Source organism: Pongo abelii, chromosome 7 (assembly GCF_028885655.2).
Source record: "Pongo abelii isolate AG06213 chromosome 7, NHGRI_mPonAbe1-v2.0_pri, whole genome shotgun sequence".
NCBI classification, from domain to species: Eukaryota; Metazoa; Chordata; class Mammalia; order Primates; family Hominidae; genus Pongo; species Pongo abelii.
Window position 1 is genome coordinate 134,865,217 of NC_071992.2, and position 24,786 is coordinate 134,890,002.

The 24,786-nt window shown below is 41.3% G+C and overlaps 1 protein-coding gene and 1 long non-coding RNA gene across 2 annotated transcripts in view; one reads left to right on the forward strand and one right to left on the reverse strand.

Moving 5' to 3' along the window:
* Positions 1 to 2,182, reverse strand: part of SAMD12 (sterile alpha motif domain containing 12) — a gene marked incomplete at its 5' end in the record, with an annotated part of 258,966 nt that extends 256,784 nt beyond the window's left edge. The window contains 1 exon segment of the mRNA NM_001133757.1: positions 2,035 to 2,182. Within this exon segment, the coding sequence (NP_001127229.1) occupies positions 2,035 to 2,047 (13 nt within the window).
* The window catches only part of LOC103891380 (uncharacterized), a 102,425-nt gene continuing 78,850 nt past the window's right edge, over positions 1,212 to 24,786 (forward strand). The window contains exons 1-2 of the long non-coding RNA XR_008509254.1: positions 1,212 to 1,442; positions 1,765 to 1,886. This is a non-coding gene — a long non-coding RNA (uncharacterized LOC103891380). The remainder of the gene's footprint in view (positions 1,443 to 1,764; positions 1,887 to 24,786) is intronic.

Here is a 24,786-nt window from a genome sequence, read left to right on the forward strand (position 1 = left end):
CGTGAGCAGGAGGCACTTCCCATAGACTGGAAAGAGTGCTGAGAAGGCAGAAGAAAAAGGAGGGCTGGGACAGTTTCCCAGAGGAAGTGACATTTTCCCTAAGGCTTGAAAGACCAAGTAGGACTAACCAGGAAGGGACTGGTCCAGGCTGATATCTTTGCAAAGACCAAAGATAGGAATCATATTTGAAGTTAAAGTTTAAAATACTTTCTTCATTCTTTGAGACCTCATTGTGATTCAAACTCAGGATCTCCTGTTTACTAGACAGGAACTTTAACCAAGTAAGTCACTAGAAAATAAACTCTCCATAGTCCACATGTACTTCCTTCCTAAGTTCTTGTTTTTGTAAAGTCTGGCTTCACTGGTATAATCACCCATCATGCAAGAAATAAGACAAACTTACACTTCTCACAGGGAACAAGAAATTGTTTTCGAGAACAGTGTGGACTAGCAACAAGGAGGAGTGTCCCTGTCTTGGGGACACAGGAGTGGTGAAGAGGAGAGATCGTAATCAGTGTCATCTGATGGGTGACGTAGAACCGATACTTAAGGAGTAGGTCAACATATCCTTGGTCTCAAGCTCAAGATGAACTTTATCTCGGCTTTTGTTTTGTTCTTTGGCATCTTAAGTCTTGACTATCAATCATAACGGTGCAAAAAAAAAAAAAAAAAAAAAAAAAAAGATTCGCACCCTACTGGTACATTTGCACAGAAAAGAAAACCTAGAAAAATCTTGATTGTAAGAGAGAGGATTTCATTTTTGTTAATAAAGTTAGGAAACCTGGAAGTGGCTGGCTGTGGATCTCTGAACCTGAGATAGCTCAAAGGCAAGAGTTTCCCTAGTTTAGGGGTGCCGAGTGTAGGAGCTGGGTTGTTGCTACTTAAGGTTGTTAAGACAGTCGTTATAAGGGGAGCAAGAGTCAGATTAGTTCAATTTCTTTCTCCTGGGGCAGGGATGAGAGGGAGGAGCAAGCCAGCCCTTGTGGTTCCTTCTCGTCTCTAGCCTACAAGGAATAGGCTCGTTTCCGCTTGGCAAGGCGCCTGAAGCAGCTGGCAAGCATGCCCTCCTCTTCCTACCTCAGTACCCACTCTGACCTGACTGCACTCAGAAACCAAAATGCTGTAGGTGAATGTAGGCTCCCATTTCGTCCCACAATCATTTCATCATTCAGGCACAGCTTGACCTCTAATGTGACATCACAAACGCTTCTGGTCCACAGTTATTTTTCTTCTTCAGAAACTACCCTAACCAAGGAAGTTTGTGTTCCAAGGTAAGAGAACCTGAAATGAAAAACTCAGGATCCCTCACGAACAGCCTGACCCTGCTTTCAACCAGGAAGTTCAAGGGAGGCAGGACTGTACGGTCAAAACTGCAAAGCGGAAGCTCAAGACTGTAAGAAGAAAGTGGTCTTCAAAGAAAAGGATTCACCCAAAACGAAGAGGTTGTTGCACTTCTTTTCCCTAGCTGATTACATTTCATGTCTGTAAACTTTGCTAAGCCCGGGGCGCTGGCTGTATAAGCAGAGACAGGTGTAGGGACACCTCTACCCTCTGGGTACATCTGCGGCCGCCGCTGCTGGGTGCATAGGACGAAGGGCCCTCGACCCAATCCCAGTCCAAGCTTCCGGATGACGCACCTGGGCCGGGGACCTCTCCCACGTGAGGGGGGCCACCCAGCCTGCTCCGGAGGGAGGGGGCAGGGAAAAAGGGCATCTCGGGGCCAAAACCTCATGCCGGATCCTCCGGCTTTCCCCCCATTTCCAGGATATCGTTTCGCATTCAGGAACACTCGTCTCCACACCTCCTACCTCAAAGTCCTGCGCACCTACCCTTCACATCTCTCCAAAGCAACTGAATTAAAGCGCCTACCGGCCTTGGCGGCGCAGGTGAGTGCCAAGAGGTAGAGGCGGAAGGGGCCCGCTCTCCGCCACCCCCTTTCCTCGCCTCCCCACGATCGCCAAGCTTTATCGGGGATGTGTGGCTTGGGGTGCGCGGGTTAAGAGGGAGCTTAAAAATGCCCCAAGCGTCCCTTACCTTCCACAGCCATTCTCTCAGAGCTTCCCTAACGCATGCATAATTTTCTTGGCCGAGGTACTCTTTCTGCCCCGTGCTCCCCCCCTCCTCTCGCTTTCGCCTAAATATTCTGCGCTCATCTGCTCCAGGACCAACCTGCCGCGGTCACGCAAAGCGAGGCAGCCGGCTCCCGGCTCGGCGCGCGCAGGGCGTCCTGGGAAGCGTAGTTCCCTCCCTTCGCTCGGACTCGGGAGAGCACCCCGACTCCTCCGCGGAGCGCCATCTGGCCCCCACACTCGGAGAGCAACTCCAGCTTCAGCTGGCCAGGCCGAGAAATCTCTCCTGGGGAAGTTGTGAGGGGACCAGGGATGCCTGCGGGTGGGGAGTTGGGGAAGGTGGAGGTTGTGGGGTGGGGGTGGGGGGGTGGGTTCCCGGGAAGCGGTCTGGACTACATCTCCCAGGAGGCCGTGCGCTGAGATAGGTTCGCTGCTAAGAGTAGGGACCCGTGATTGAGCCCTTCCCTGTCCTTTACAAGGGGTTTGGCACCTAGCAGGTGTGGTGAGGTGGGCAGGTGACGGTCAGCTGTGTGATGAGCTCCTGCGAGCTAGTCCGTGGGCCTCTGCCGCCGGTACCGCCCCCTGGCCTCCTGAACCACCATTTAGTAGGGAGAGCAGGACCACTGTCCGCCTGTGGTTCTTCACCTGGGCCAGAGAGCGCTGCCCAGAGTGAGGTTGAAACTTGTTCCTTCGCACCCTGAGATGTATGGGTTTTGTGGGGGAATTCCGCCGATTGATACAGCTGTCTTATCCTACAGGGTGGTTCAGGTGGCTAACTACTTGGCATGGGGGTGTAGGGGAGGAGGAGTGGCTTAAACCCCAATAGGCAACGTCCCCAGGGGGTTGTTAGGAACAAAGTCTGGGAACGAGGATTGCACCGGAGGAGGTCAGATGAAAGCCTGTCTGGCTTCCAGGATAGGAGACTTTCAATTTGCCTAGCCTTGGAGCCTGTTGACAGCCTGTGATAGGGCCTAGTAATTAACAGTGCCTGAGAATCAGGTTCCTTCAACTTCTGAACCTATGTCCTAGCTGTAGGTGCTGGGGATGCTATAAGCAGACATGATAATGGGAATCACGTGGATAGCAATACAATTCGACAGCTCGTAAAAATTAAGTTTCTAAACATTTTTTCCTGCTTGTGAAAATACGGATACAGTTGTGGCTGGAAGGAGTAAGGGAATAGCCCCGGGAATAAATTTGGCTCAAGACTGGATTGACTTTTAAAGGCCTTCAGTTTAGAAATGTATTTGGTACCACATCCACCCAGTCACCCATATATAATGTTAATCTCTGTAAAATGAGGAAGTACAAAAATCGGATTCTTCCCATGATGACTACTTAGACATTTTTGTGTGTCTTGGTCATCAGCAAAAAAAAAAAAAAAATTTTCAAAACAATTTTGTTTCTGAGTGTATACATGCACACCTGTTGTTCTGGTCACTAATTGCATGCTTAGTCCCCCACTGGGTAATATATAATAATAATATGTGTATAAGTACTTTAAAAAATACCTGTGTGTAACCATTAAATGCTCTTGTTGATACTTTAATTCTGAGTCCATGGAGCTGTGTACAAGTCAAACCTAAGCCTCTCTTTTAGGTGCAGTACAGAGAGACCCATTCAATGAGACATAATTTCCATGGGAAAAAGAATTTTCCGACCTAATACACAGCCAAGCATTCTAAACTCTGGAAAGAACTGAAATCCAGGTGCTTCACTACTTTATGTATATAAAATCACCAAAGCGTTAAGTATTTTCTTAGATTGAATGAATGTGAAAGAAAGCCATAGGACAGGTAGTATCAGTGGTTCTCAACCTTGGCTGTGCATCAGCCTTTTACAAATATATATTCCTAAGCTTTATCTTAGTCTCACAGGATCAGAGCTTATGGGGGTTTGGGTAGAGCCACTCAGGTTTTAAAAACCCACAGGTGATTCCAGTCTTCATTGAGGGTGAAAACCATTGGTCTGTTTCCAAGCTTTTAAATATCTGGGTGATATTAAAATATAAAAGTCATTGAAATCTGTGGTTAATTTTAAAACTTCATCTTAGCTCATCTTTAATATTTTTCCCAGTGATGTGCATTCTAGACGAGTTTTATTTTTAGTATAAATAAAATGTGAAGGAGATGTTAGTTTCTACCATATGAAATAGCCAATGTTTGACCATTTTTAAAACCTACAAATAGAGCAATTTCATGTGGTTCTGCCTAATAAGGGATAAACAATTGTTGTGCAGAGGTTTTCAATTCTGGCTGAATATTAGAATCACCTGGGAAGTACTAAAGAAAAAAATTACATTTATCTCTAGAATGTTTGAAAGATAAAGACACAAAATACCAACTGTTGGCAAGATTGTGAAGCAGTAAAGATTTATATATTGCTGATGGTGTGCAAATTCACAAAACCGCTTTGGAAAACCATCTGAAATATTGAGCTGAATATATTCTTAGGAGTAGAAGTTCTACTCCTAGGTTTACACCAAACAAATATGCATATGCATGTTCTCCAAAAGACATGTGCAAGAATGTTTGTGGCTGCATTATTTTAATGTTTCCCAAACGGAAAACAACTCAAATATTTATCAACAACAGATTGGAGAGATGAACTGTGGTATAACCAAATAATTTCATATAGCAGGGGTCAACAAACTAAGACCAATGAGCCAAATATGGCTCACCATTTATTTTTTATGGCTCACCAGCTAGGTATGATTTTTACATTTTTAAATGGTTGGAAAAAAGCAAAAAAGTATAATTTGCAAAGCCTGGAAATTATATAGACATACTTACATAATATCCTCAATTTTGCCTCTTGTCCTACAAAGCCTCAAATATTTCCTACCTGATCCTTTGCAGAAAAAAGCTTTCCAAACCCTCCTATAAAATAATACAAATGAAGGAATTACAATTGTATACAACAACATGATGAGCCACATGTATTAATCGATTGCTGTTAACAAATTATCCCAATATTTAGTGGGTTACAACAATACCCAAGTATTACTTCAGTTTCTGTGGGTTAGTAATTTGGGCACAGCTTAGCTTCTGCTTTAGTATTTTTCACAGACTGCAATCATGACTTATTTTTGGTCTTTTTTATCAGCAGCCAAGTACAGTTCCTAACAGATACACCCAATTTTAGCAAGGGGCAAAGTCCAGACCTCATCCCATACTTCTCATAAGCCAAAGCCAAATTCTGTGTTCATTATGATGCTGTTGTTTGTTCCTTTTAGTATATAAGCACTTCGAGTGCTGGAACTGAGTCTTATGCTTCATATCTTCCAGATTCTTGGTCATAATTGTGGTTACATAGTAAGTACTCAATAGATAATTTATTATTACTATTATTATTTTTTATCATTGTTATAAGTAGCATTTGTTGGGAAATTACAAGTGCCAAGCTCTGTCTAAGCACCTTGACATACATAATCTCCTTTAATCAGTACAATATTGTCAGATATCCCTATCTTCCAGATGAGGAAATTGAAGCTCAGTGAATTTAAGTAATTTGCCGCATGTCTCCAAAACATGAATTGTAGCAAGGGGATTGAGGTCTACCTAAGTGTAGAACTTTGTGATGTTACTCCATCTAGATTTCAATACTGATTACATGATCACAAATCTGAATTCATAAGCACTTGGCCAAACAGGAATTGTCATTACTAATAAAATGAAGGGTTTAAAATATTTTAATATCAGAAATTGTGATATTTAGAATGATTCAAAAATTTCTGAATATATCAGAGAGCACAGAAAGGGAGGGAAAAGCCCATTACCTTATAGTGAATTAAATAAAAAAAGAAATATTGAGATGAGGCTACATATTTCACTGGATTCTAAGATTTAAAATAGTACATATAAATACTTTACTGTATTTATTGTTCTAACTAGGTTGCTATATTCACAAGCCTCTACAGAAAACATTCATAAATCTCAAAAAGTAAATAGATTATGTTTCTGTTCTGTTCAGGGAGATCTTCTAAACCTAACCAAAAGGATTCAAACCCTAAAGACTAAAATTTTTGACAGGAAGGAACTGAGAGGAAAAAAATAATTTTTTTTGTAATTAAGATAAAAAACAATAACTCTAATCCTTGAGTCATGAGTAAAGTGCCAACCATTCAAGTTATATCAGGCTTCCGTTGAAGGAAGTAAGCATATTTCAGGGAACATGATTTAAGCAAAAGCCTCGTTGTTTTTGCTTAAATCACATTGTGTACAATTAAATCACATTGTGTGTTATCTGTATGTTGATAAGTTGGTGATATTCTATACCATCGTTCTTCTAAACTATACTTTCAAAATCAGACTTAAATTATGTGTCCAAAATTTAAGCAGAATCTATCTACCTTTATATTAACTGGTTATCTGAATATTTGGCTTCAGTACTCAAGTTTCATAGACATACAGAACTAGATTGTAATCCTGACTCTCATTTACTCGATGTTGGTTATTAGCAAAGTTCTTTGACATTTCTGTGCCTTGGTTTTATATGTAATGTATACATTACCTAGCTCACAGTTTGGGGCTCAGCAGTGACTGAGAGAGTATATATAGTGTTGTGCACTGTCCTGGCACATAATGGACACCCAATAAGTGTTTGCTCTTTTGATCATCCATGCAAGCCTGAGAGGCCATTCCCAAAGAACATGGATATAATTCAGTTAAGCAGTAACAAGGGCCTCAGGATACTTGCCAGGTGTGGAGTAAGTCTGCCCAGTCCGACTTGTAGTTAAGTCACAGAATGAACTTAACTTGATCAATGCAGAGCCCCCTCTGACAGGCAGGAAAACATGGCTGTGCCATGGAAGAGCAGTGTCCTGGACACTTGTCCCTTTTTGGATAGGTTTTGTTGATAGAAAAGAGTGTGGGATTATTGTAGGCTGTAGTGGCTGACTGCATACAAACTTACTGTGTTCTAGATTTCCAACCCTGAAGTATTAGGTTGGTGCAAAAATAATTGCAGTTTTTGCCATTTTTTTTTTTTAATGGTAAAAACCACCATTACTTTTGCACCAACCTAATAAATTTGCAGCACCTCTTCTGAGCAGAGTTGCCCCTAGTTCCCCAACCAGGGGACATTGTAAACTGTGTATAAAAGCATAGGAATGGTCATCTGGAATTACTTGTTATTGGTGCACATCAGCACAAGAGAACACTAGAAGAGATGCAACTTATTTTCTCAACTGAACTATTCTATGCCAGATGGTTAAAAACTTAAGGTGTGATGGGCTCCCTTTTACTACTACTTCCAAAATGACTAGAAGTCTTTACTAGGCAGAGATGCTAAAGCTGACTGCTTACTGTAGTTATTTGACCAGTCCTTTCCCTTCCCTTCTGTTCCTCTGTTAATAATTACCTAATAACTTTCTATTTTTAATCATTATATAGGGTACAATGAGCCTTCACATACATTATTGCATTTTATCTTTACAATGGCTGTCAGTGGATAGTATTTACTTCATTTTATAGGCATGAAACAGAGGCCGGACAAGGATAGATGATTAGTCCAAATTTATACACCCAGACAGAGCCTGAATTCAACACTTGAGACTTGATGGCACTTTCTCATCAGGTGTAAAAGCGCCACTTACTCTATTGGCTTCCAAAAATATATTGAAATGCACTCTGACATGAAGAATCTCATTTGATATCAGGCATTTCAACAAAATCCCACCTGAATTGTGCAAAAGAACTCTCTAAGAGTGAAACTTTTCTTGAATGAGCTTAAAGTACAGTGATCTTAATGGAAGATTTTAGCTGGAAGATATTCATCTTCAGTACTCTTCAAGTCTAAGCTATGGTTTTCTCTCACTAAGACCATTTCAGTAGTTTACTAATTAGTCTATCTGCCATACAATTCTTCCCCAGTGCAGCTTCTCTCCACCAGCAAACAGAATGGTGTGACCCAAATCTAATCATCTCCCTCCAATTTGAAGACATTTGATTGCATCCCTTTGCTGTTTGGTTAAAGTACAGTGATCTTAATGGAAGATTTTAGCTGGAAGATATTCATCTTCAGTACTCTTCAAGTCTAAGCTATGGTTTTCTCTCACTAAGACCATTTCAGTAGTTTACTAATTAGTCTATCTGCCATACAATTCTTCCCCAGTGCAGCTTCTCTCCACCAGCAAACAGAATGATATGACCCAAATCTAATCATCTCACTCCAATTTGAAGTCATTTGATTGCATCCCTTTGCTGTTTGGTTAAAGCCTACAAGCCCTAGCAAAGTTTTTCTTAGGCTCCCATTCTGGATTAGTTTTCTCCACAACACTCATATCAGTTTGTAGGAATATATTTATTATTTTCATTTAAATAGTGTCAGTACCCCCACTGATTCCATGGGATTAAGGATGGACTCTGATTTTGCTCCCCTTTGATCTTCCAACCACTAGCACTGTATCTGGCCCACAATACATACTTAATACATGTATTATGTGTCTTTAAGTACCGTCTGACTGAAGGAGCAAATGAGTAAACTACCTAATCATAAATGTGTTTATTTTTCCCAATTAAACTGCAGGCTAGTATTTTGTTTTTGTTTGTGTTAATGTTTTATACTCTTAGAAGTAGACTTTTTTTTTTCTAACCTAGAATCTGTTCAGAAAGGACTTAGAGGCAAGTTACTCTAAGTCCTATCATTTCACGGTTGAGGCAGAAAACCAAAAAAGTTTGCCAGGATCACATCATAGCAGAACAATGTCTAGAACTCAGGTTCAGGCCAAGGCTCTTCGTTGGTGGTTTGATTTTTGTTTTTGTTTTTGGAGGATGTGGTGGGGAGAGATTTCTCTTCCTCTGGGCTCAATTTGGCTTGGTGGCTGAGCTTTCAGTCAAGGAGGCTGCGGCAGCTCTGCTCCTCACTGCAGATTTTTGAGTAAGCTGGGGAACTCTGTCTCAGGCTAAAGGGGCAGCAGCTAATGGCAGAGGAGCAAGAGAGAAAAAGGAAATATGCAAGGCTTTTAAGGCCTGTCTCAGAACTGCAGCACTTTCACTTCTTCTCTTACATCATGTGTTGAATCAAGTCACAGGGCCAATCCAAAAGTCAAGGTGTATTAGTTCGTTCTCATGCTGCTAATAAAGACGTACCTGAGACTGGGAAATTTATAAAGGAAAGAGGCTGGACCAAAAACATAAAGAACCTTTTCTTTTTAGGAGGCCATATGCTTTCTTGTTCTCCCTATGGGAGAATAAAAAACCCACATGTTGTGGTGTTGCACAAGGAAAGAATGGAGTTGGGCTTTTGTGGTTAGAGATGAGAAAAGTCCATCAGTTGTCAGAAAGTAAGAGTCTGAGGAATTCATGCAGAGCAAGACGAAAGGCTCTGCAGGTGCTGATGACAGATGACTGTCCTCATAAACTTGAAGGCATGATCTAGGGCTCAATCCTAATGTCTGAAAACTCAAAGAAGTAGAAGAAAAATGGGACCTAGGAGATGATTTAGATCGCAGCTGGGAGAGAAAGGACACAGCACACCCAAGATGTGCCTTGTGAGATAAGGCAAGCATTAGCATGGTGCAGCCCTGTTTGACCTTTGACGGGCCTTTTCTAGCCTGTGATAACTTTTAGTGAAAAATGTGGCATTCGAAAGGTATTTCTGCAACGTCTAATTTTATTCAGGGATCCTCAAAGCTGGAAATGTGAACCTTGTGGGGCTGGGGAAAATTATTGGCTAATTTTTGCCCCACAGTTTTCAATGCTAATGGAGTAGTATCTGTTAGGTGTCTTAGGTGATGTGGTGGTATATTTGTTAAGGTCATCTCTGCCTTCCTTGGAGAACTCTTCTATGGATGCTTAGAGGTTCCTTATTCTGTTCCTCTGGGCTTGTCTCAAAAAAAACAACAATAGGCTGGGCATGGTAGCTCACGCCTGTAATCCCAGAACTTTGGGAGGCTGAGGTGGGCGGATCACAAGGTCAGGAGATCGAGACCATCTTGACCAACATGGTGAAACCCCGTCTCTACTAAAATACAAAAAATTAGCTGGGCATGGTGGCACGTACCTGTAGTCCCAGCTACTTGGGAGGCTGAGGCAGGGGAATCGCTTGAACCAGGAGGCAGAAGTTGCAGTGAGCCGAGATTGCACCACTCCCCTCCAGCCTGGGTGACAGAGAAAGACTCTGTCTCAAAAAATAATAAATAAATAAAATAAAATAAAAAACAATAACAAACACGCAAAAAGCCTCCCCAAAGCTGTGGTTTCTTATGGATGCTGCCTTACCTGTGCTGGATATATTAATTGATTCCACACAATGACAGAGTAGAAATACCCTGGACCCTGGAAACATAGATCAGAGTTCAAAATCTGCCTCTTCACAAACCAGCTGGGTGAACTAAAGCAAAAGGATTAACATCTCTGGCCTTGGTTTTCTCATCTATAAAATGGACAATATCCCTCACCAGGTCTTTTTGAGGACAAGTTATCTATCTATCCAACAAATTATCCCCAAACTTAGTGGCTGTGATAGTTCATTTGTAATGTCAACTTGACTAGATTAAGAGATACACAGATAGCTACTAAAGCATTATTTATTATCAGGGCTTCAGTAGGCACTGAGCCTGTCCATCATCTGCTGAAAGGGAAACCCAGGTGGTTTGGGATTTGATTCGAATGATTGGGTTGCCCCAGGTGTGTCTGTGAGGGTGTTTCCAGAAGGGATTGGCATGTGAGCCTGTGGGCTGAGTGGGAAAGATCTGTGGGTGGGCACTAATCAATCAGTGGGGTGTCTGGATAGAACAAAAACGTATAGGAAGGGCTAATTCACTCTCTTCTAGAGCTGCCCTTAGAGCTTCCCTCTCTTCTCCTCCTGCCCTTGAACATTCGAACTCCATGTTCTCTAGCTGTTGGACTCCAGGACTTATACCAGTGGACCCAAGGGCTCTCAAGCCTTTGGCTTTGGACTGAGAATTACACCATCGGCTTCCCTGGCTCTGAGGCCTTCAGACTGGGACTAAGCCGCACTACCAGCTTTCCTGGTTCTTTGGCTCACAGATGGCCTATCGTGACTTCTCAGCCTCCATAATCTAGTAAACCAATTCTTCTAATAAATTTCTTTTCCTCTCTCTCTGCATATATACACACACGTATGTATATCTTTTAGTTATTTTAAAACATACAATAAATTATTTTTGACTGTAGTCACCTCTGTGTGTGTGACACATACACATACAGAGAGAGCTGAAAAGAAATATGTATATATATATCCTATCACTTCTGTCTCTCTGGAGAACTCTGACTGAAACAGTGGCTTAAAATAAACATTTATCATCTCACACAGTTTCTATGGCTCAACGGATCTGAGAGCAGCTTAGCTGGGTGGTTCTAGCTCAGTGTCTTTTGTAAGGTCACAGTCAAGATGTCACCCAGGGCTGCATTCATCTGAAGGCTTGACTGGGGCTGGAGGATCTGCTCCAAGGGTGGCTCTCTCACACACTTGGAAAGTTAGTGCTGGTTGTTGGCAGGAGGGCTCAGTGCCCCCACAACATGGACCTCTTCATGGAATGGCTGAATTGTCCTCATAGAGGGACAGTTGGCTTTCCCCAGAGAGGGTGACCCAAAGTGGGCAAGAAGGAAGCCACAGTACCTTTTATGACCTGTTCTTGGAAATCATGCATTGTCACCTCTAGCTATTCTACTTGCTACAAGAAAGCCACCAAGTCTAGCCCTCAAGGGAATGGGAATTAAGTTCCACTTTTTAAAAGAAAATTTTTGTGGGTACGTAATAGGTGTTTATGTTCATGGAATACATATGATATTTTGGTACAGACATACAATGCATAATAATCATAGGAAGATAACTGGGGTATCCGTCACCTCAAGCATTAATCATTTCTTTGTGTTACAAACATTCTAATAATACTCTTTTAGTTATTTTAAAATGTATAATATTATTGTTGACTGTAGTTACCCTGTTGTGCTATCAAATCGTAGATCTTATTCATTCTATCTAACCATATTTTTGTACCCATTAACCATCCACACTTTCCCCTGCTCTGGTACCCTTCCCATGCTCTGGTAACCATCATTCTACTCTCTATTTCCATGAGTTCAATTGTTTTAATATTTAGTTCCCACAAATATGTAAGAACACAAGATGTTTGTCTTTCTGTGCTTGGTTTATTTCATGTAATATAATATTCTCCATTTCCATCCATGTTGTTGCAAATGAAATAACTCGTTCTTTTTTAAGGCTGAAGAGTACTCCATTGTATGTATGTACCACATATTCTTTATCCATTCATCTGTTGCTGGACAGACACTTCTAAATCTTGGCTATTGCTAATAGTGCTGGAGTAAACATGAGAGTGCAGATATCTATTCGATATATTGGTTTCCTTTCATTTGGATATACACCTAGCAATGAGATTGCTCATTTATATGGTAGTTCTATTTTTAGTTTTTTTTTAGGAACCACCATACTGTTCTTCATAGTGGCTGATTTACATCCCCATCAACAGTGTAGAGGGTTCCCCTTTCTCTACATCCTCGTCAGCATTTATTATTCCTTGTATTTAGGGTAAAAGCCATTTTGACTGGGGTGAGATGATATCTCATTGTAGTTTTGATTTGCATTTCTGTGATGATCAATGACGTTGAGCACCTTTTCATAAACTTATTTGCCATTTGCTTGTCTGCTTTTGAGAAATGTCTATTCAGATCTTTTGCCTGTGTTTTAATTGAACTATAAGATTTTTTTCCTAAAAATTTGTTTGAGCTCTTTATATATTCCGGCTATCAATCTCTTGTCATATGGATAGTATGCAAATATTTCCTCCCATTCTGTGGGTTGTCTCTTCGCTTTCTTGATTCTTTCCTTTGCTGTGTAGAAGCTTTTTAACTTGATGTGATGTCATTTGTCCATTTTGTTTTGGTTGCTGAGGCTTCACTTTTTGAAGAGGGTGTATAAGAATTTGTGGACATATTTTGAATCAGCACAAGAGGCCACATATGTAAAATTATTGTAATAAGTGTGGAGTAAATGAAATTGATTATTATTTGGAAGCTTAAATTGTATCCTGTTCTACTGTACCTCTCTAGTACTAGCAGTGCTTGGTATATAACAGACCTTCTTGCTCTTGTCCCCCAGGCTGGAGTGCAATGGCGCAATCTTGGCTCACTGCAACCTCTGCCTCTCAGGTTCAAGTGATTCTTCTGCCTCAGCCTCCCGAGTAGCTGGGATTACAGGCGCCTGCCACCATGCCCAGATAATTTTTGTACTTTTAGTAGAGACGGGGTTTTACCATGTTGGCCAGGCTGGTCTGGAACTCCTGACCTCAGGTGATCCACCCACCTCGGCCTCCCAAAGTGCTGGAATTACATGCACAAGCCACTGTGCCTGGCCAACAGCCCTTCTTAAATAATGAGCTAAATGTATTGCTTGTTCTTGTGTTAGGCATTGGACTAAGCATGTTAAATGAAATAGTTCATTTCACCTTCACAATAGCCCTGGGAAATGGGTCCCAATCAATTGGTATCCCAATTTTACAGAGGAGGAAACTGAAATATGCACACATAAGTTAAATAATTTTTTAGATATTAACATGGAGGGCTTGATGGAGCCAGGCATTGCTCTCAAGCAATCAACCCTAGGATGCAGCTTTTAACCACCTTACTCTGGGTGTTTACACCAATCAAGGCCTCCAAAATTATTCATCTGAAATACTCCTGCCTCTGAAACTTACTTGTCCAGGAATACTTTGGGGGTGGGAGAAATAATGCCTGAATGGTTAAGCCTATATCTTGAAGCGCTTCTTTCAGATTTAGACTGCCTTAATCATTCCCAGCCAAAATTTTACAATGTGAAGGACAGGAATTTCTCCTTCATTCTTTCTTTTTTCCATCTTTTGATAAAACACACCCACAACCCTTCTCCTTTCTTCTGTTCTATGCTTTAGGCGTCTCCTTGAAACTTTGTTATTTTTCCTGTGGCTACATAAAAGTTTGAAAACTGCCAAATTAGATCATCTCTAGAAGTCATTTCCTGCTTTACCGTCTTATGAGCACATGAGTCCTCCCTGTTCCCCATCAGTACAGAAGTTAGTGACCAAATCCGGTCAATTCTTTCCTCAACAATTACCCTCTTGGGTCTCCCTTTCTTGTCTCTTAGCCACTGTCCTCATTCTACATCTGATAAGAACCGAAATCGACACATTGTAGCATTCCCTTAACCGGGCCAGTACTCTCACTTCCAAATTATCTTGTGTCCAGTGGCCACATAAATCCTCAAGAATGTCCTCTTTTGTTTTGCCGCTCCATTGTTCAAACAAAACCCTTCAATTGTCTGTTTCGCATTTCTCATATGGGGGTCCCACAGATATGAGTACATACCAATAGACAGGTTTTGGAGAATACAGTCTAAAAAAACTTAAGTTTTTTCCTTTACTAATAGAATTTCATGGTGACTTTGATATGCTAATGTGCAATGTGAGTCTTCCTGAAGGAGAGATAATATAACCAAGAGGTTTTTCTCTCTTGGGCTTGTTGTGGGCAAGCACAGGTTTCAGGTCATAAAATTCCCTTGGGTTGTCATTTTAGAAGCTGTTTCTTATCACTAATGTCTCTTCTCTGGCACTTCTCACTTGGTGATGAGGCTCCTTATCACTGTATTGTACCTTAACCTGTGAAAGTCCAGAAAGTCATTGCTCAATAGGCTGTTGCTCTCTCTCTCTCTTTGACTGTCTAACCCTCAGCCTCCCAGAACCACCACTTCAGAAAATCAACGTATGTTTGTGCGTGTATACATATACGTGGCTTACTTTACTGAAGGACTGGGTGATTTTATTTATTCATGTTTTCTTCTTATTTATTTGTTGTTATTTGTATATAATCATAGGATAAAAGTACAATTTTGCTACACTGATATATTGCATTGTGGTGAACTCAGGGCCCTCAGTGCACCCATCACTGGAGCCATGCACATTGCAACCACCAAGCAACCTCCAATCATCTACCCCCATCCCATCCCCTACCCTTCCAAGTCCCCATTGTCCATCATTCTACACTCTGCTTCTGTGTGTACATATTATTTAGCTCCCACTTAAGAGTGAGAACATGCAGTATTTGTCTTTCTGTGTCTGAGTTGTTTCACTTAAGATAATGGCTTCCAGTTGCTTCTATGTTGCTGTAAACCTGAAGGACTGGTTAATTTTAAAAGGGCATTGCTTCACAGGTTAAAAAATGTTAAAAACCATGTACTAGAAATATAACTTCCCCAGTTCCAAAAATGTGTTTGCCTGTGTGTATGTGCATTGACTGAGAAGTCAACCCTTCACTACATGGGTCCTCTCTGAACACATCCACAGTTTTGGACCTGATTGCACTGCCATTTACTGGTTTTGCCCCTGTATCCCAGAGACCCTTATTTTCTAGACATTCCCGGTAAAACTCTGTTCATATCCTGGAAAACCCCAGCACCTACCCACTGAGTTATTCCGGGGCCCATTGTGATTTCCCACATTAAGACAGTTTCCTAAATTCAGATCATTGAGTTTAGAGTAGCATCCTGTGGTTTTAAATAATCCGTGATTTCTTTTGATAACCCAAGAGCTGCAGAATGGTACAGGATGGGGGTTCTTGGTGCTGCGGGTTCTGCAGCAGCATCCAAGTATGCATGTATCACCCAAGGTAGATTTCTTTCTTTCTTTCTTTCTTTCTTTCTTTCTTTCTTTCTTTCTTTCCTCTTTTCTTTCTTTCTTTCTTTCTTTCTTTCTTTCTTTCTTTCTTTCTTTCTTTCTTTTCTTTTCTTTTCTTTTCTTTTCTTTCTTGACAGAGTCTCATTCTGTCACCCAGGCTGGTGTGCAGTGGCACGATTATGGCTCACTTCAACCTCTGCCTCCTAGGCTCGAGTGATTCTCATGCCTCAGCCTCCCAAGTAGTCGGGATTACAGGCATGCGCTTCAGCACCCAGCTGATTTTTTGTATTTTTAGTAGAGACAGGGTTTCACCATGTTGGCCAGGCTGGTCAAAACCCCAAGGTAGATTTCTTTGGAGATTTTCTTGAAGATATACCCCCCACCAAAAAACAAAAATCCCAACCCCAACTATTAGATTGGTTAGAACAGCACATGACTTGTTCTAAAATTATTTTAATCCTCAGGGAGAGCACAGTCTCTCTAAACCCTAATGAAAAGCAAAGTATTTTCTAACTACTTGGTAATTTACAACATAACTTTTTCTTCCTTTGAAGGCAGTAGATTTCATTATCATGCAGAGTACTATTACATTCGTTCAATGCTTTTGGCATGTATCACTTTGGGCCTGATGGTAAAAGAGTCATATACCTCATAAAGATTGCTTCCTTAGTCATGTAAACAACATTTGAAGGACTATTCAGACAAGTAAGCAGTAGGCACTATGCTGGGCATTAGAAATGAAAACATGAATGCTACAAATTTCCCTTGCTGAGAGCTGAGCTTAAAAGGCATTTATCCGCTCATTTATTCTATGTCACATATATTCTGAGCACCTACTATATGCCAAAGACTATATTGAGCAGTGGGGAACGCCTTAGACTGGGTTCCCTGACATTCGACTCTGAGACTGAGAATAGTAAATTGTATATGGAAGGTTTATTAGGGAATATTCTTCAGCGGTACACCCGAAAGAAAGTGAGGATGACAGAATTGGACAGGGAGAGAACTGATGATTAATGCAGTTACAACTGAGACATTGTCCAGTCCTAATAGGAGATCTAGAGCTGAAATAACTCTTTAGAGTTGTCCCAAAGAGGGAAGCATGCCAGGCCTTTGTATGCCCATGCCATCCAGTCATTGGTGGCACATCCTCCTTGAGAAGGACTGTAGTCCTGGACAAGGCAGATTTTTGAAGCCCAGGCAATTCTGAGTGAGGGATATGGTTTGAACCATCAGCAATTGATATTCCTAGTAGCTGGGAGATTAGGAGAAATCTATGTGAGAACACAACATCCACTGTTGGGCTATAATAGGGCAAGGATCCATGCATGCCTCAGGAAGCTGAGAGCCCAGCTGAGGAGCCACAGCAACAAATGGGCAAAAGCAAGTGCAGATAGGTAAGTGCAAGAGTGTGGGAAGTGCTGTGAAGACACACAGCAAAGGCATCTAGCCCAGTCTTAGGGGTCCTGAGAAGGATTCCCAGAGGAGGCAATGGCAATAATGAGACTGCAAAGGGGAAGTGGGCATGTGAAAGGAGTGGTTGTGCAAAATGCTAAAGGGAAAGAGTCTTCCTGGTAAAGGGAACAGCATGTGCAACAGGGCAAGCAATGTGAGAACATGGCGTCGGAGCTTCTTACAGAGTGAGGAATGGCTGGAGTGGAAAGTGCAATAGAGGAAGTGGTGCAAGGGGAGGCAAGGGAGCTGAGCCAGACCCCGAACCTGAAGGATGGACATGAAGAAGCAGGCATGACAATGGGGGATTTTATCTGGATTGTCCTGACAGTCATGGTTTCCAGCTGAAAGTTATATGATAAATTCTGAACTTTGGGAAGATCCTTTTTTGCTGCAGTGTGGAGAAACGATTGGAAGTAAAAGAGTAACACAGGGGGACTCCTAGGAGTGACCGTGTCGGTGGCTGGTTCATTAGTTTCTGGTGAGAAATGATAGTGATTAAAATGAAGGCATGTCAGGTGGTATAGAGCTATGGATGGATTTGAGAGATATTAAGTAGGCAGAATCCATAAGACTTGAGTGATTGGGTATGGGTCGTTACGGAAAAAGAGGAGTCAACCTCAGATTTGTCTTTGAGCCAGAGCAGGCTGGCAGTAGTGTGAAGCACAGAGCTCAGAGTGTCAGACTGAAACCAGGGAACCAATTAGAGCTGTGATTAAAAAAAAAACAAAAACAAAAAACAAACATCTTTTTATACAGGGACCCATTCAGGAAAAAAGAGAAAGGTTTATGAACCATACTCTTCATACAAATAATAAAACATAAAATTCTAAGAAAATAAAATATGCATTCTTACAGCTTAAATTACCTTTTAAAGAAAAATGTCAGTGAGAAAATTGGCCCTGCTTTTGGCCACTAAAATATTATTATGGGCTAGGTGTGGTGGCTCAAGCCTATAATCCCAGCATTTTGGAAGGCCGAGGAGGGTGGATCACCTGAGGTCAGGAGTTCGAGACCAGCCTGACCAATATGGTGAAACCCCATGTCTACTAAAAATCCAAAAATTAGCTGGGCTTGGTGGCGGGCACCTGTAGTCCCGGCTACTTGGGAGGCTGAGACAGGAGAATAGCTTGACTGCAGGAGGCAGAGATTGCAGTGAGCTGAGATTGTACCACTGCACTCCAGTCTGGGCAACAGAGTGAGACTCCATTTCAAAAAATAAAAAATAAAAAAATAATCTGGGTCATGTTTAAATACAGCAACTTTGAGGCAGCTTGTCTATGATTTTGGTCCCTCTTCGTATAGTGCTTAGATCTCATAAAGACCACTCTAGGCCAGGCGTGGTGACTCACTCCTGTAATCCTAGCACTTTGGGAGGCCGAGGTGGGCGGATCATGAGGTCAGGAGATTGACACCATCCTGGCCAACATGGTGAAAACCCGTCTCTACTAAAAATACAAAAATTAGCTGGGCGTGGTGGTGCGTGCCTGTAATCCCAGCTACTTAGAACACTGAGGCAGGAGAATTGCTTGAATCTGGGAGGTGGAGGTTGCAGTGAGCTGAGATCGCGCCACTGCACTCCAGCCTGGTGACAAACCTAGACTCTGTCTCAGAAAACAAAACAAAACAAAAAAAATTCTAGAGCATGTTCTTTTTATCCTGGATACAACCCTGCAGGTAGGAATTATTCTATTCCCAACTTATGAAGCAGAAACAGAGGCTCACAGAAGTGAAATAACTTCACTTCCCTAGTGGCAAAGTTGATTCCAGACTGTTCATTCCTGCCAGGCATGGTGGCTCATGCCTGTAATCCCAGCACTTTGGGAGGCTGAGGTGGGCTGATCACCTGAGGTTGGGAGTTCGAGACCAGCCTGGCCAACATGGCAAAACCTCACCTCTAATAAAAATACAAAAATTCGCCAGGCATGGTGGCAGGAGCCTGTAATCCCAGCTACTTGGGAGGCTGAGGGAGGAGAATCGGTTGAACTCAGGAGACAAAGGTTGCAGTGAGCCAAGATCGTGCCATTGCACTATAGCCTGGGCGACAGAGCCAGACTCTGTCTCAAAACAAACAAAAAAAAAGATTGTTCATCCCATTCACTGCTCACTGCTTCCTGCATCAACCTAGGGTTCTCTCTATCTTCTGGGTCTGGGTTTGTCTATCTGCTTTGGAGCAGAAAACTGAGAGGTCAGATGTTGCCTTGCTAGCCTCAGCTACCTGTCACAGGCCATTTACCCTGGAGGTACTGGCCACCTGAGCATTTGTGTGTGTGTGTGTGTGTGTCATGGTCTTGCTCTGTCACCCAGGCTGGAGTACAATGGTATGATCATGGCTCACTGCAGCCTCAAATTCCTGGGCTCAAGCAATCCTCTCACTTCAACCTCCTAAGTAGCTGGGACTACAGGTGTGACCAATTTTTAAAAATTGTTTGTAGAGACAGGGCCTCACTATGTTGGCCACACTGGTCTCAAACTCCTGGGCTCCGATCCACCTGCCTTGGCCTCCCAAAGTGATGAGATTACAGGTTTGAGCCACTGTGCCTGGTCACACCTGAGGATTCTTGCTTCCTGACTGCATCTAGGCTGCTGCTGGGGTCCCTTCCCTGGAATATCCTACTGGCCAGGCTTTGTCTTTGGGTTACTTGGAGCACAGAAGCAGAGTAGGACAGACAGAAGTGGTTTCTCCAGATACAGATTCCTATGCTTTGTAGGGTCTGAAAAGCTTCAGTTTTACTCAGGTCCTGAGTTATATGTTGTAGCCACGTAAACTAAATGACTCCCTAAGCCAGCCATGTTGTCACCATGCAGGATCAGATGACTCCACCGTTAACTAACCCAGGGGAGGGGAGTAGAGGGGAGAGGCTCATTTTGAAGCTGCCTCTGTTGGGGCCCTTTAGGCTGCAGTCCCTGGCCACACAATGGTCTGCCTTTTGGCAGGCACATCCAGTGTTAGGTTTTGAGATACAATGAGAAGGGAGTTTATATTTTCATCTGATAATTATAAGTAAAAGATGCAATTAAATATGATTGTGATTAGCTTGAAATAGGTTTTCTGACTCTAAACACACACATACAAATGTATGCATTTCAGATATATCCATTAATATTTCCACAAGCACTTCATAGTCTTGATTGCTATGGGTGGTTAATACAAAGTTTTGTTTCTTTTGTCTTCTTTCTTATCACGTTCTCCTCTGAAATTTGCCTCTATCCTGGGCCACCTTATCTACTTCCTGAGTCCCATGATATTTTCTCTGAAATGACCATAAAAATTGAGCAAGAAACTGCCTGTGGCATTATAAATACTGACTGTAAGAAATCACAGAATGCCTCTAATTTTAGCTGAAAATGTAATAATAATGATATAAACAGCTACCATTTATCAAATACTTGTTATTAACCAAACCCTGTGCTAAATGCTTTACACACACTAACTCAATGTACTGAGATTAAATTATATTACAACACAAGGATTTTGCCACTTTTGTAGCAGCAATTATCCATTGCCGTGCCTTCTCCGTTTTCATTGCCTTTATCTGATCTCTGAATTGGACACTCTCTGCAGGACTCAAAATGCTGATTTTGCAACATCTCCTACGCCCTCTGTGAAATGGAGAAGACGCCTCTTCTTACACTTTGAAGCATTGCCTTCAGGTCTATGTCTCTTTTGTTTCTTTCCCATGCTGCTTGTGTTCTTGGAGATCTCTTCTGTCTTCCTAGAATCTTCCCCAAGGTCATTTTTCAGGCCAAGCAATCTTCCGAAGGCACCAATTCTGAGTGATTTCCCCCTTCTGACACATTCCTATAGGAGTAGGCACATTTTGACAAAAGCCTCAACTGCAAAGCTGTCTTGTATGGCTCTAGAAGAGATAGGACAGGTGGCAGATGATGCCCAATTCCCAGCACAGCCCTGATGACATCTCTCCTACCCTGCTCCTTAGGCACAGGCACCACTGTAATAGGAATAATCTTGAGTACATTCTTATTTTGTTAAGTTAAAATTAGGTTGCCATGAATCTTATTCCACAAACACATGAGTACAAAATAATCATAGTTGTATGTAGAAAATCCTAAGGAATATACATTTTAAAAATTGCTGGAAATAATCCATTAGTTCACAAGATCACAGGATACAAGATCAGTGTACAAACATCAATTGTAATTAAATACTAACAATGAGCAATCTGAAAATGAAATTTAGAAAACAATTTCATTCATAATAGCACCAAAAAGAATAAAATACATAGGGATAAATTTAACCAAAGAAGCATAAGACTTCTATGGTGAAAATTATAAAACATTGGTGATAGAAATAAAAGGTGATCTCAATAAGTGGAGAGAAATTCCATATTCATGAATTGGAATATGTTAATTCTCTCTAAATTGATCTACAGATTCAACTCAATTGCTCTCAAAATCCCAGCAGGCGTCCCTCTGGGATTACTTTTCTGCCCTCATGAGAAGTCCTATAATCCACTGTCTGGGTTATCCTGTTAGCCAGAGCCAGAGTTGGTTTCCTCAGATGTATATCTTTGTGCTAAGTAAAGGTTGAAAAGTTTTCTTTGAAATTGGTTTTCTAGTCATTTATTGTAGCCAAATAAACTAAATGTAGCTAAATGAGACCCCTGCACCTACTGAGTAAGCAGAAATTGTAACCACCCATGGTCAGACGGGCTCAAAACACACCATTAAGAAAATGAAAAGACAAGCCACAGATTGCTTTGAGAAAACTTGAAAATTTTTATCTGATAAAAGACTTCCAGAATATATCACAAAAAACTCTTGCACCTCAATAATATGAAGACAAACAACCCAGTTAACAAATGAGGCCAATACTTAAATAGACATTTCACCAGATAAGACATATGAAGGGCCAATAAACACAAGAAAAGATGCTCAACATCATTAGTCACTTGGGATTTACAAATTAAAACCACACTGAGATGCTACTTTATATGCACTAGAATGGCTGTAATAAAAAAGAGACAGAAGCAAGTATTGGGGAGGATGTGGAAAAACTAGAACTCTTACGCTGCTGGTGGAAATGTAAAATGGTGCAACCACTTTGGAAAACAGGTTTTAGTTTAAAAATGTTACCATATGACCCAACAATTCCATGCCTAGTTATCTACCCAAGAAAAAATGAAAATATGTACCAAAAAATCTCATTAATGAATGTTCATAGCATTATTATAATGTAAAAGTTCCAAAGTGGAAACAATCCAATTGTCCATTAGCTGGAGAATGCATAAACAAATGTGGTATATCCATAATAATTGAATAATATTCAGAAGTAAAAAGGATTGAACTACTTACATATGCTACAACATGGATGAACCTCAATAATATTATGCTAACTGATGGAATCCAGAAAGAAAAGACTGCATAATATATAATTCTCTCTATATAAAATATCCAGAAGAGGGAAATTTATGGACATAAAGCAAATCAGTGATTGTCTAGGGTTGGGGATGGAAGCAGGGATTGACTGCAAAAAGACACAAGGGGACTTGGGGGAGATGAGTATGTTTTACAATTGGATTGTGATGATATCTGCACATCCGTAAACATTCACTGAAAATCATTAACTTGTATTCTTACAATGGATGAATTTGATATATTTCATGCCTCAATAAAGCTGCTAAAAATTAGCATATAATGAGAGTGAGAAGTGTAAGTGGAACAAATTTGGTAATACGTTGGTAATTCTTGAAAATGGATGATAGATAATGAGGGTTCATTGTAATTTTTCCTTTTCACCCTTTGTGGATATTTGAAATGTTGATAATAAAAAATTTAAAAGTAATTTTAAAAGAGGAAATATCATAGTACTTTATTTTCCTTACATGAAATTAAACCTGGTTCACATATTATGAGGCTGGAGGAAGATTTAATCTCAGTCATTATAGTGGTCTCCTTGCTTGGATAACTCAACAATATTGGAGGCTTCTGTGGCACCCTCAAAATCTTCAGGCTATTAGGTCATTATTTGGTATGAATGAGCCTTAGGAAAAAGTAAGTAATTTATGCCAAAGCTGGACCCAGGAATCTTTTCAGAGGTCTGTGGTACACATGGTAAAGGCAACCCTCCCTAGGTCCCCACTGGGTTCCTGCATGGTCATTCCTCTCTGAATCTTGGTCCTTTTGTTCCCAAGAAGAGGTGTGACTTCTGACACTAGTTACTGGGTGTAACTTCTCCCATCTCATTCCAGTTTTTTTTCATTTTAACCTCTTCCCTGGATGTATCATTTCACAGTGGCCAGGAAAATAGTTCAAATTGCAGCCAGTTTTTCAGGTTGTGCTAATGAGGTATGGATACAAAAAACATTCTCTAATTTAAAATATGTGTGTGTGTGTGTGTGTGTGTGTGTGTATAAAGTACAGAGAATAATCCACAGGTAACTCCCATCTTCAAATTCATCTTTAACATGCAAGCCTTAGTTCATTTTCTTATTTAATCATTCATTAAACAAATATTTATTGAGCCCCTCCAAGTAATGCCAGGCACTGTTTGAGGCACTGTAAGCACATCACTAAACAAAACCAACAAAGGCTTTGCTTTTATGCAACTTAGGCTGTAGGGCTTATGTTTTCAAACTTTAGTGTGCATAAGAATCATCTGGATATATTGTTAAAATGCAGATTCTAATTTCATGAAGTGTTGAGATTCTGCATCTCTTTCCTTCTTTCCTTCTTTCTTTCTTTCTTGCTTGCTTGCTTCCTTGCTTGAGTCTCACTCTTGTGGCCCAGGCTGGAGTTCAGTGTTGCGATCTCGGCTCACTGCAACCTCCACCTCCCAGCTTCAAGCGATTCTCCTGCCTCAGCCTCCTAAGTAGCTGGGATTACAGGCACCCGCCACCATGCCTGGCTAATTTTTGTATTTTTAGTAGAGACGGGGTTTTACCACATTGTCCAGGCTGGTCTTGAACTCCTGACCTCAGGTGATCTGCCCACCTCGGCCTCCCAGAGTGCTGGGATTTCTAAGAAGCTCGCATGTGGTGGCCATGCTGCTAGTACACAAAACACACTTTAAGTTGCAAGGCTCTAGAGGGTAAAAGGGGAAAAACATGGAAAACACAAAAGTTAACCATTCACAATTTTCTGTACTAAATTATTACTAAACTCAGTTGGATGTGGTGGCTCATGCCTGTAATGCCAGCACTTTGGGAGCCCAAGACAGGAGAATTGCTTGAGCCCAGGAGTTCAAGACCACCTTGGGCAACATTGCAAAACTCCATCTCTACAAAAAATACAAAAATTAGCTGGTGTGATGCACACGCCTGCAGTCCCAGCTATTTGGACCCAGGAGGTTGAGGTTGCAGTGATCCATGATTGGGCTACTGCACTCCAGCCTGGGCAACACAGCAAGACCCTATTTCAAGCAAAACAAAACAAAACAAAACAACAAAACACCCCCCCAAAATATCATACTCTTCTAAACAGCCAAGTTGCTCAGCACTTTCCCAGCCACGCCTAGGTGCGTTTTAAGAAGATACAAGGTTACAGGAATTCTGCTTCTAGGAATCCGTTTTAATGAACTCATTGGAAAGGCAGACAAAAGTATCTATAGAAGGAATTTCATCACAGCATCATTATAACAACAAACAATTAGAGAAAGAAAAACCCTAAATA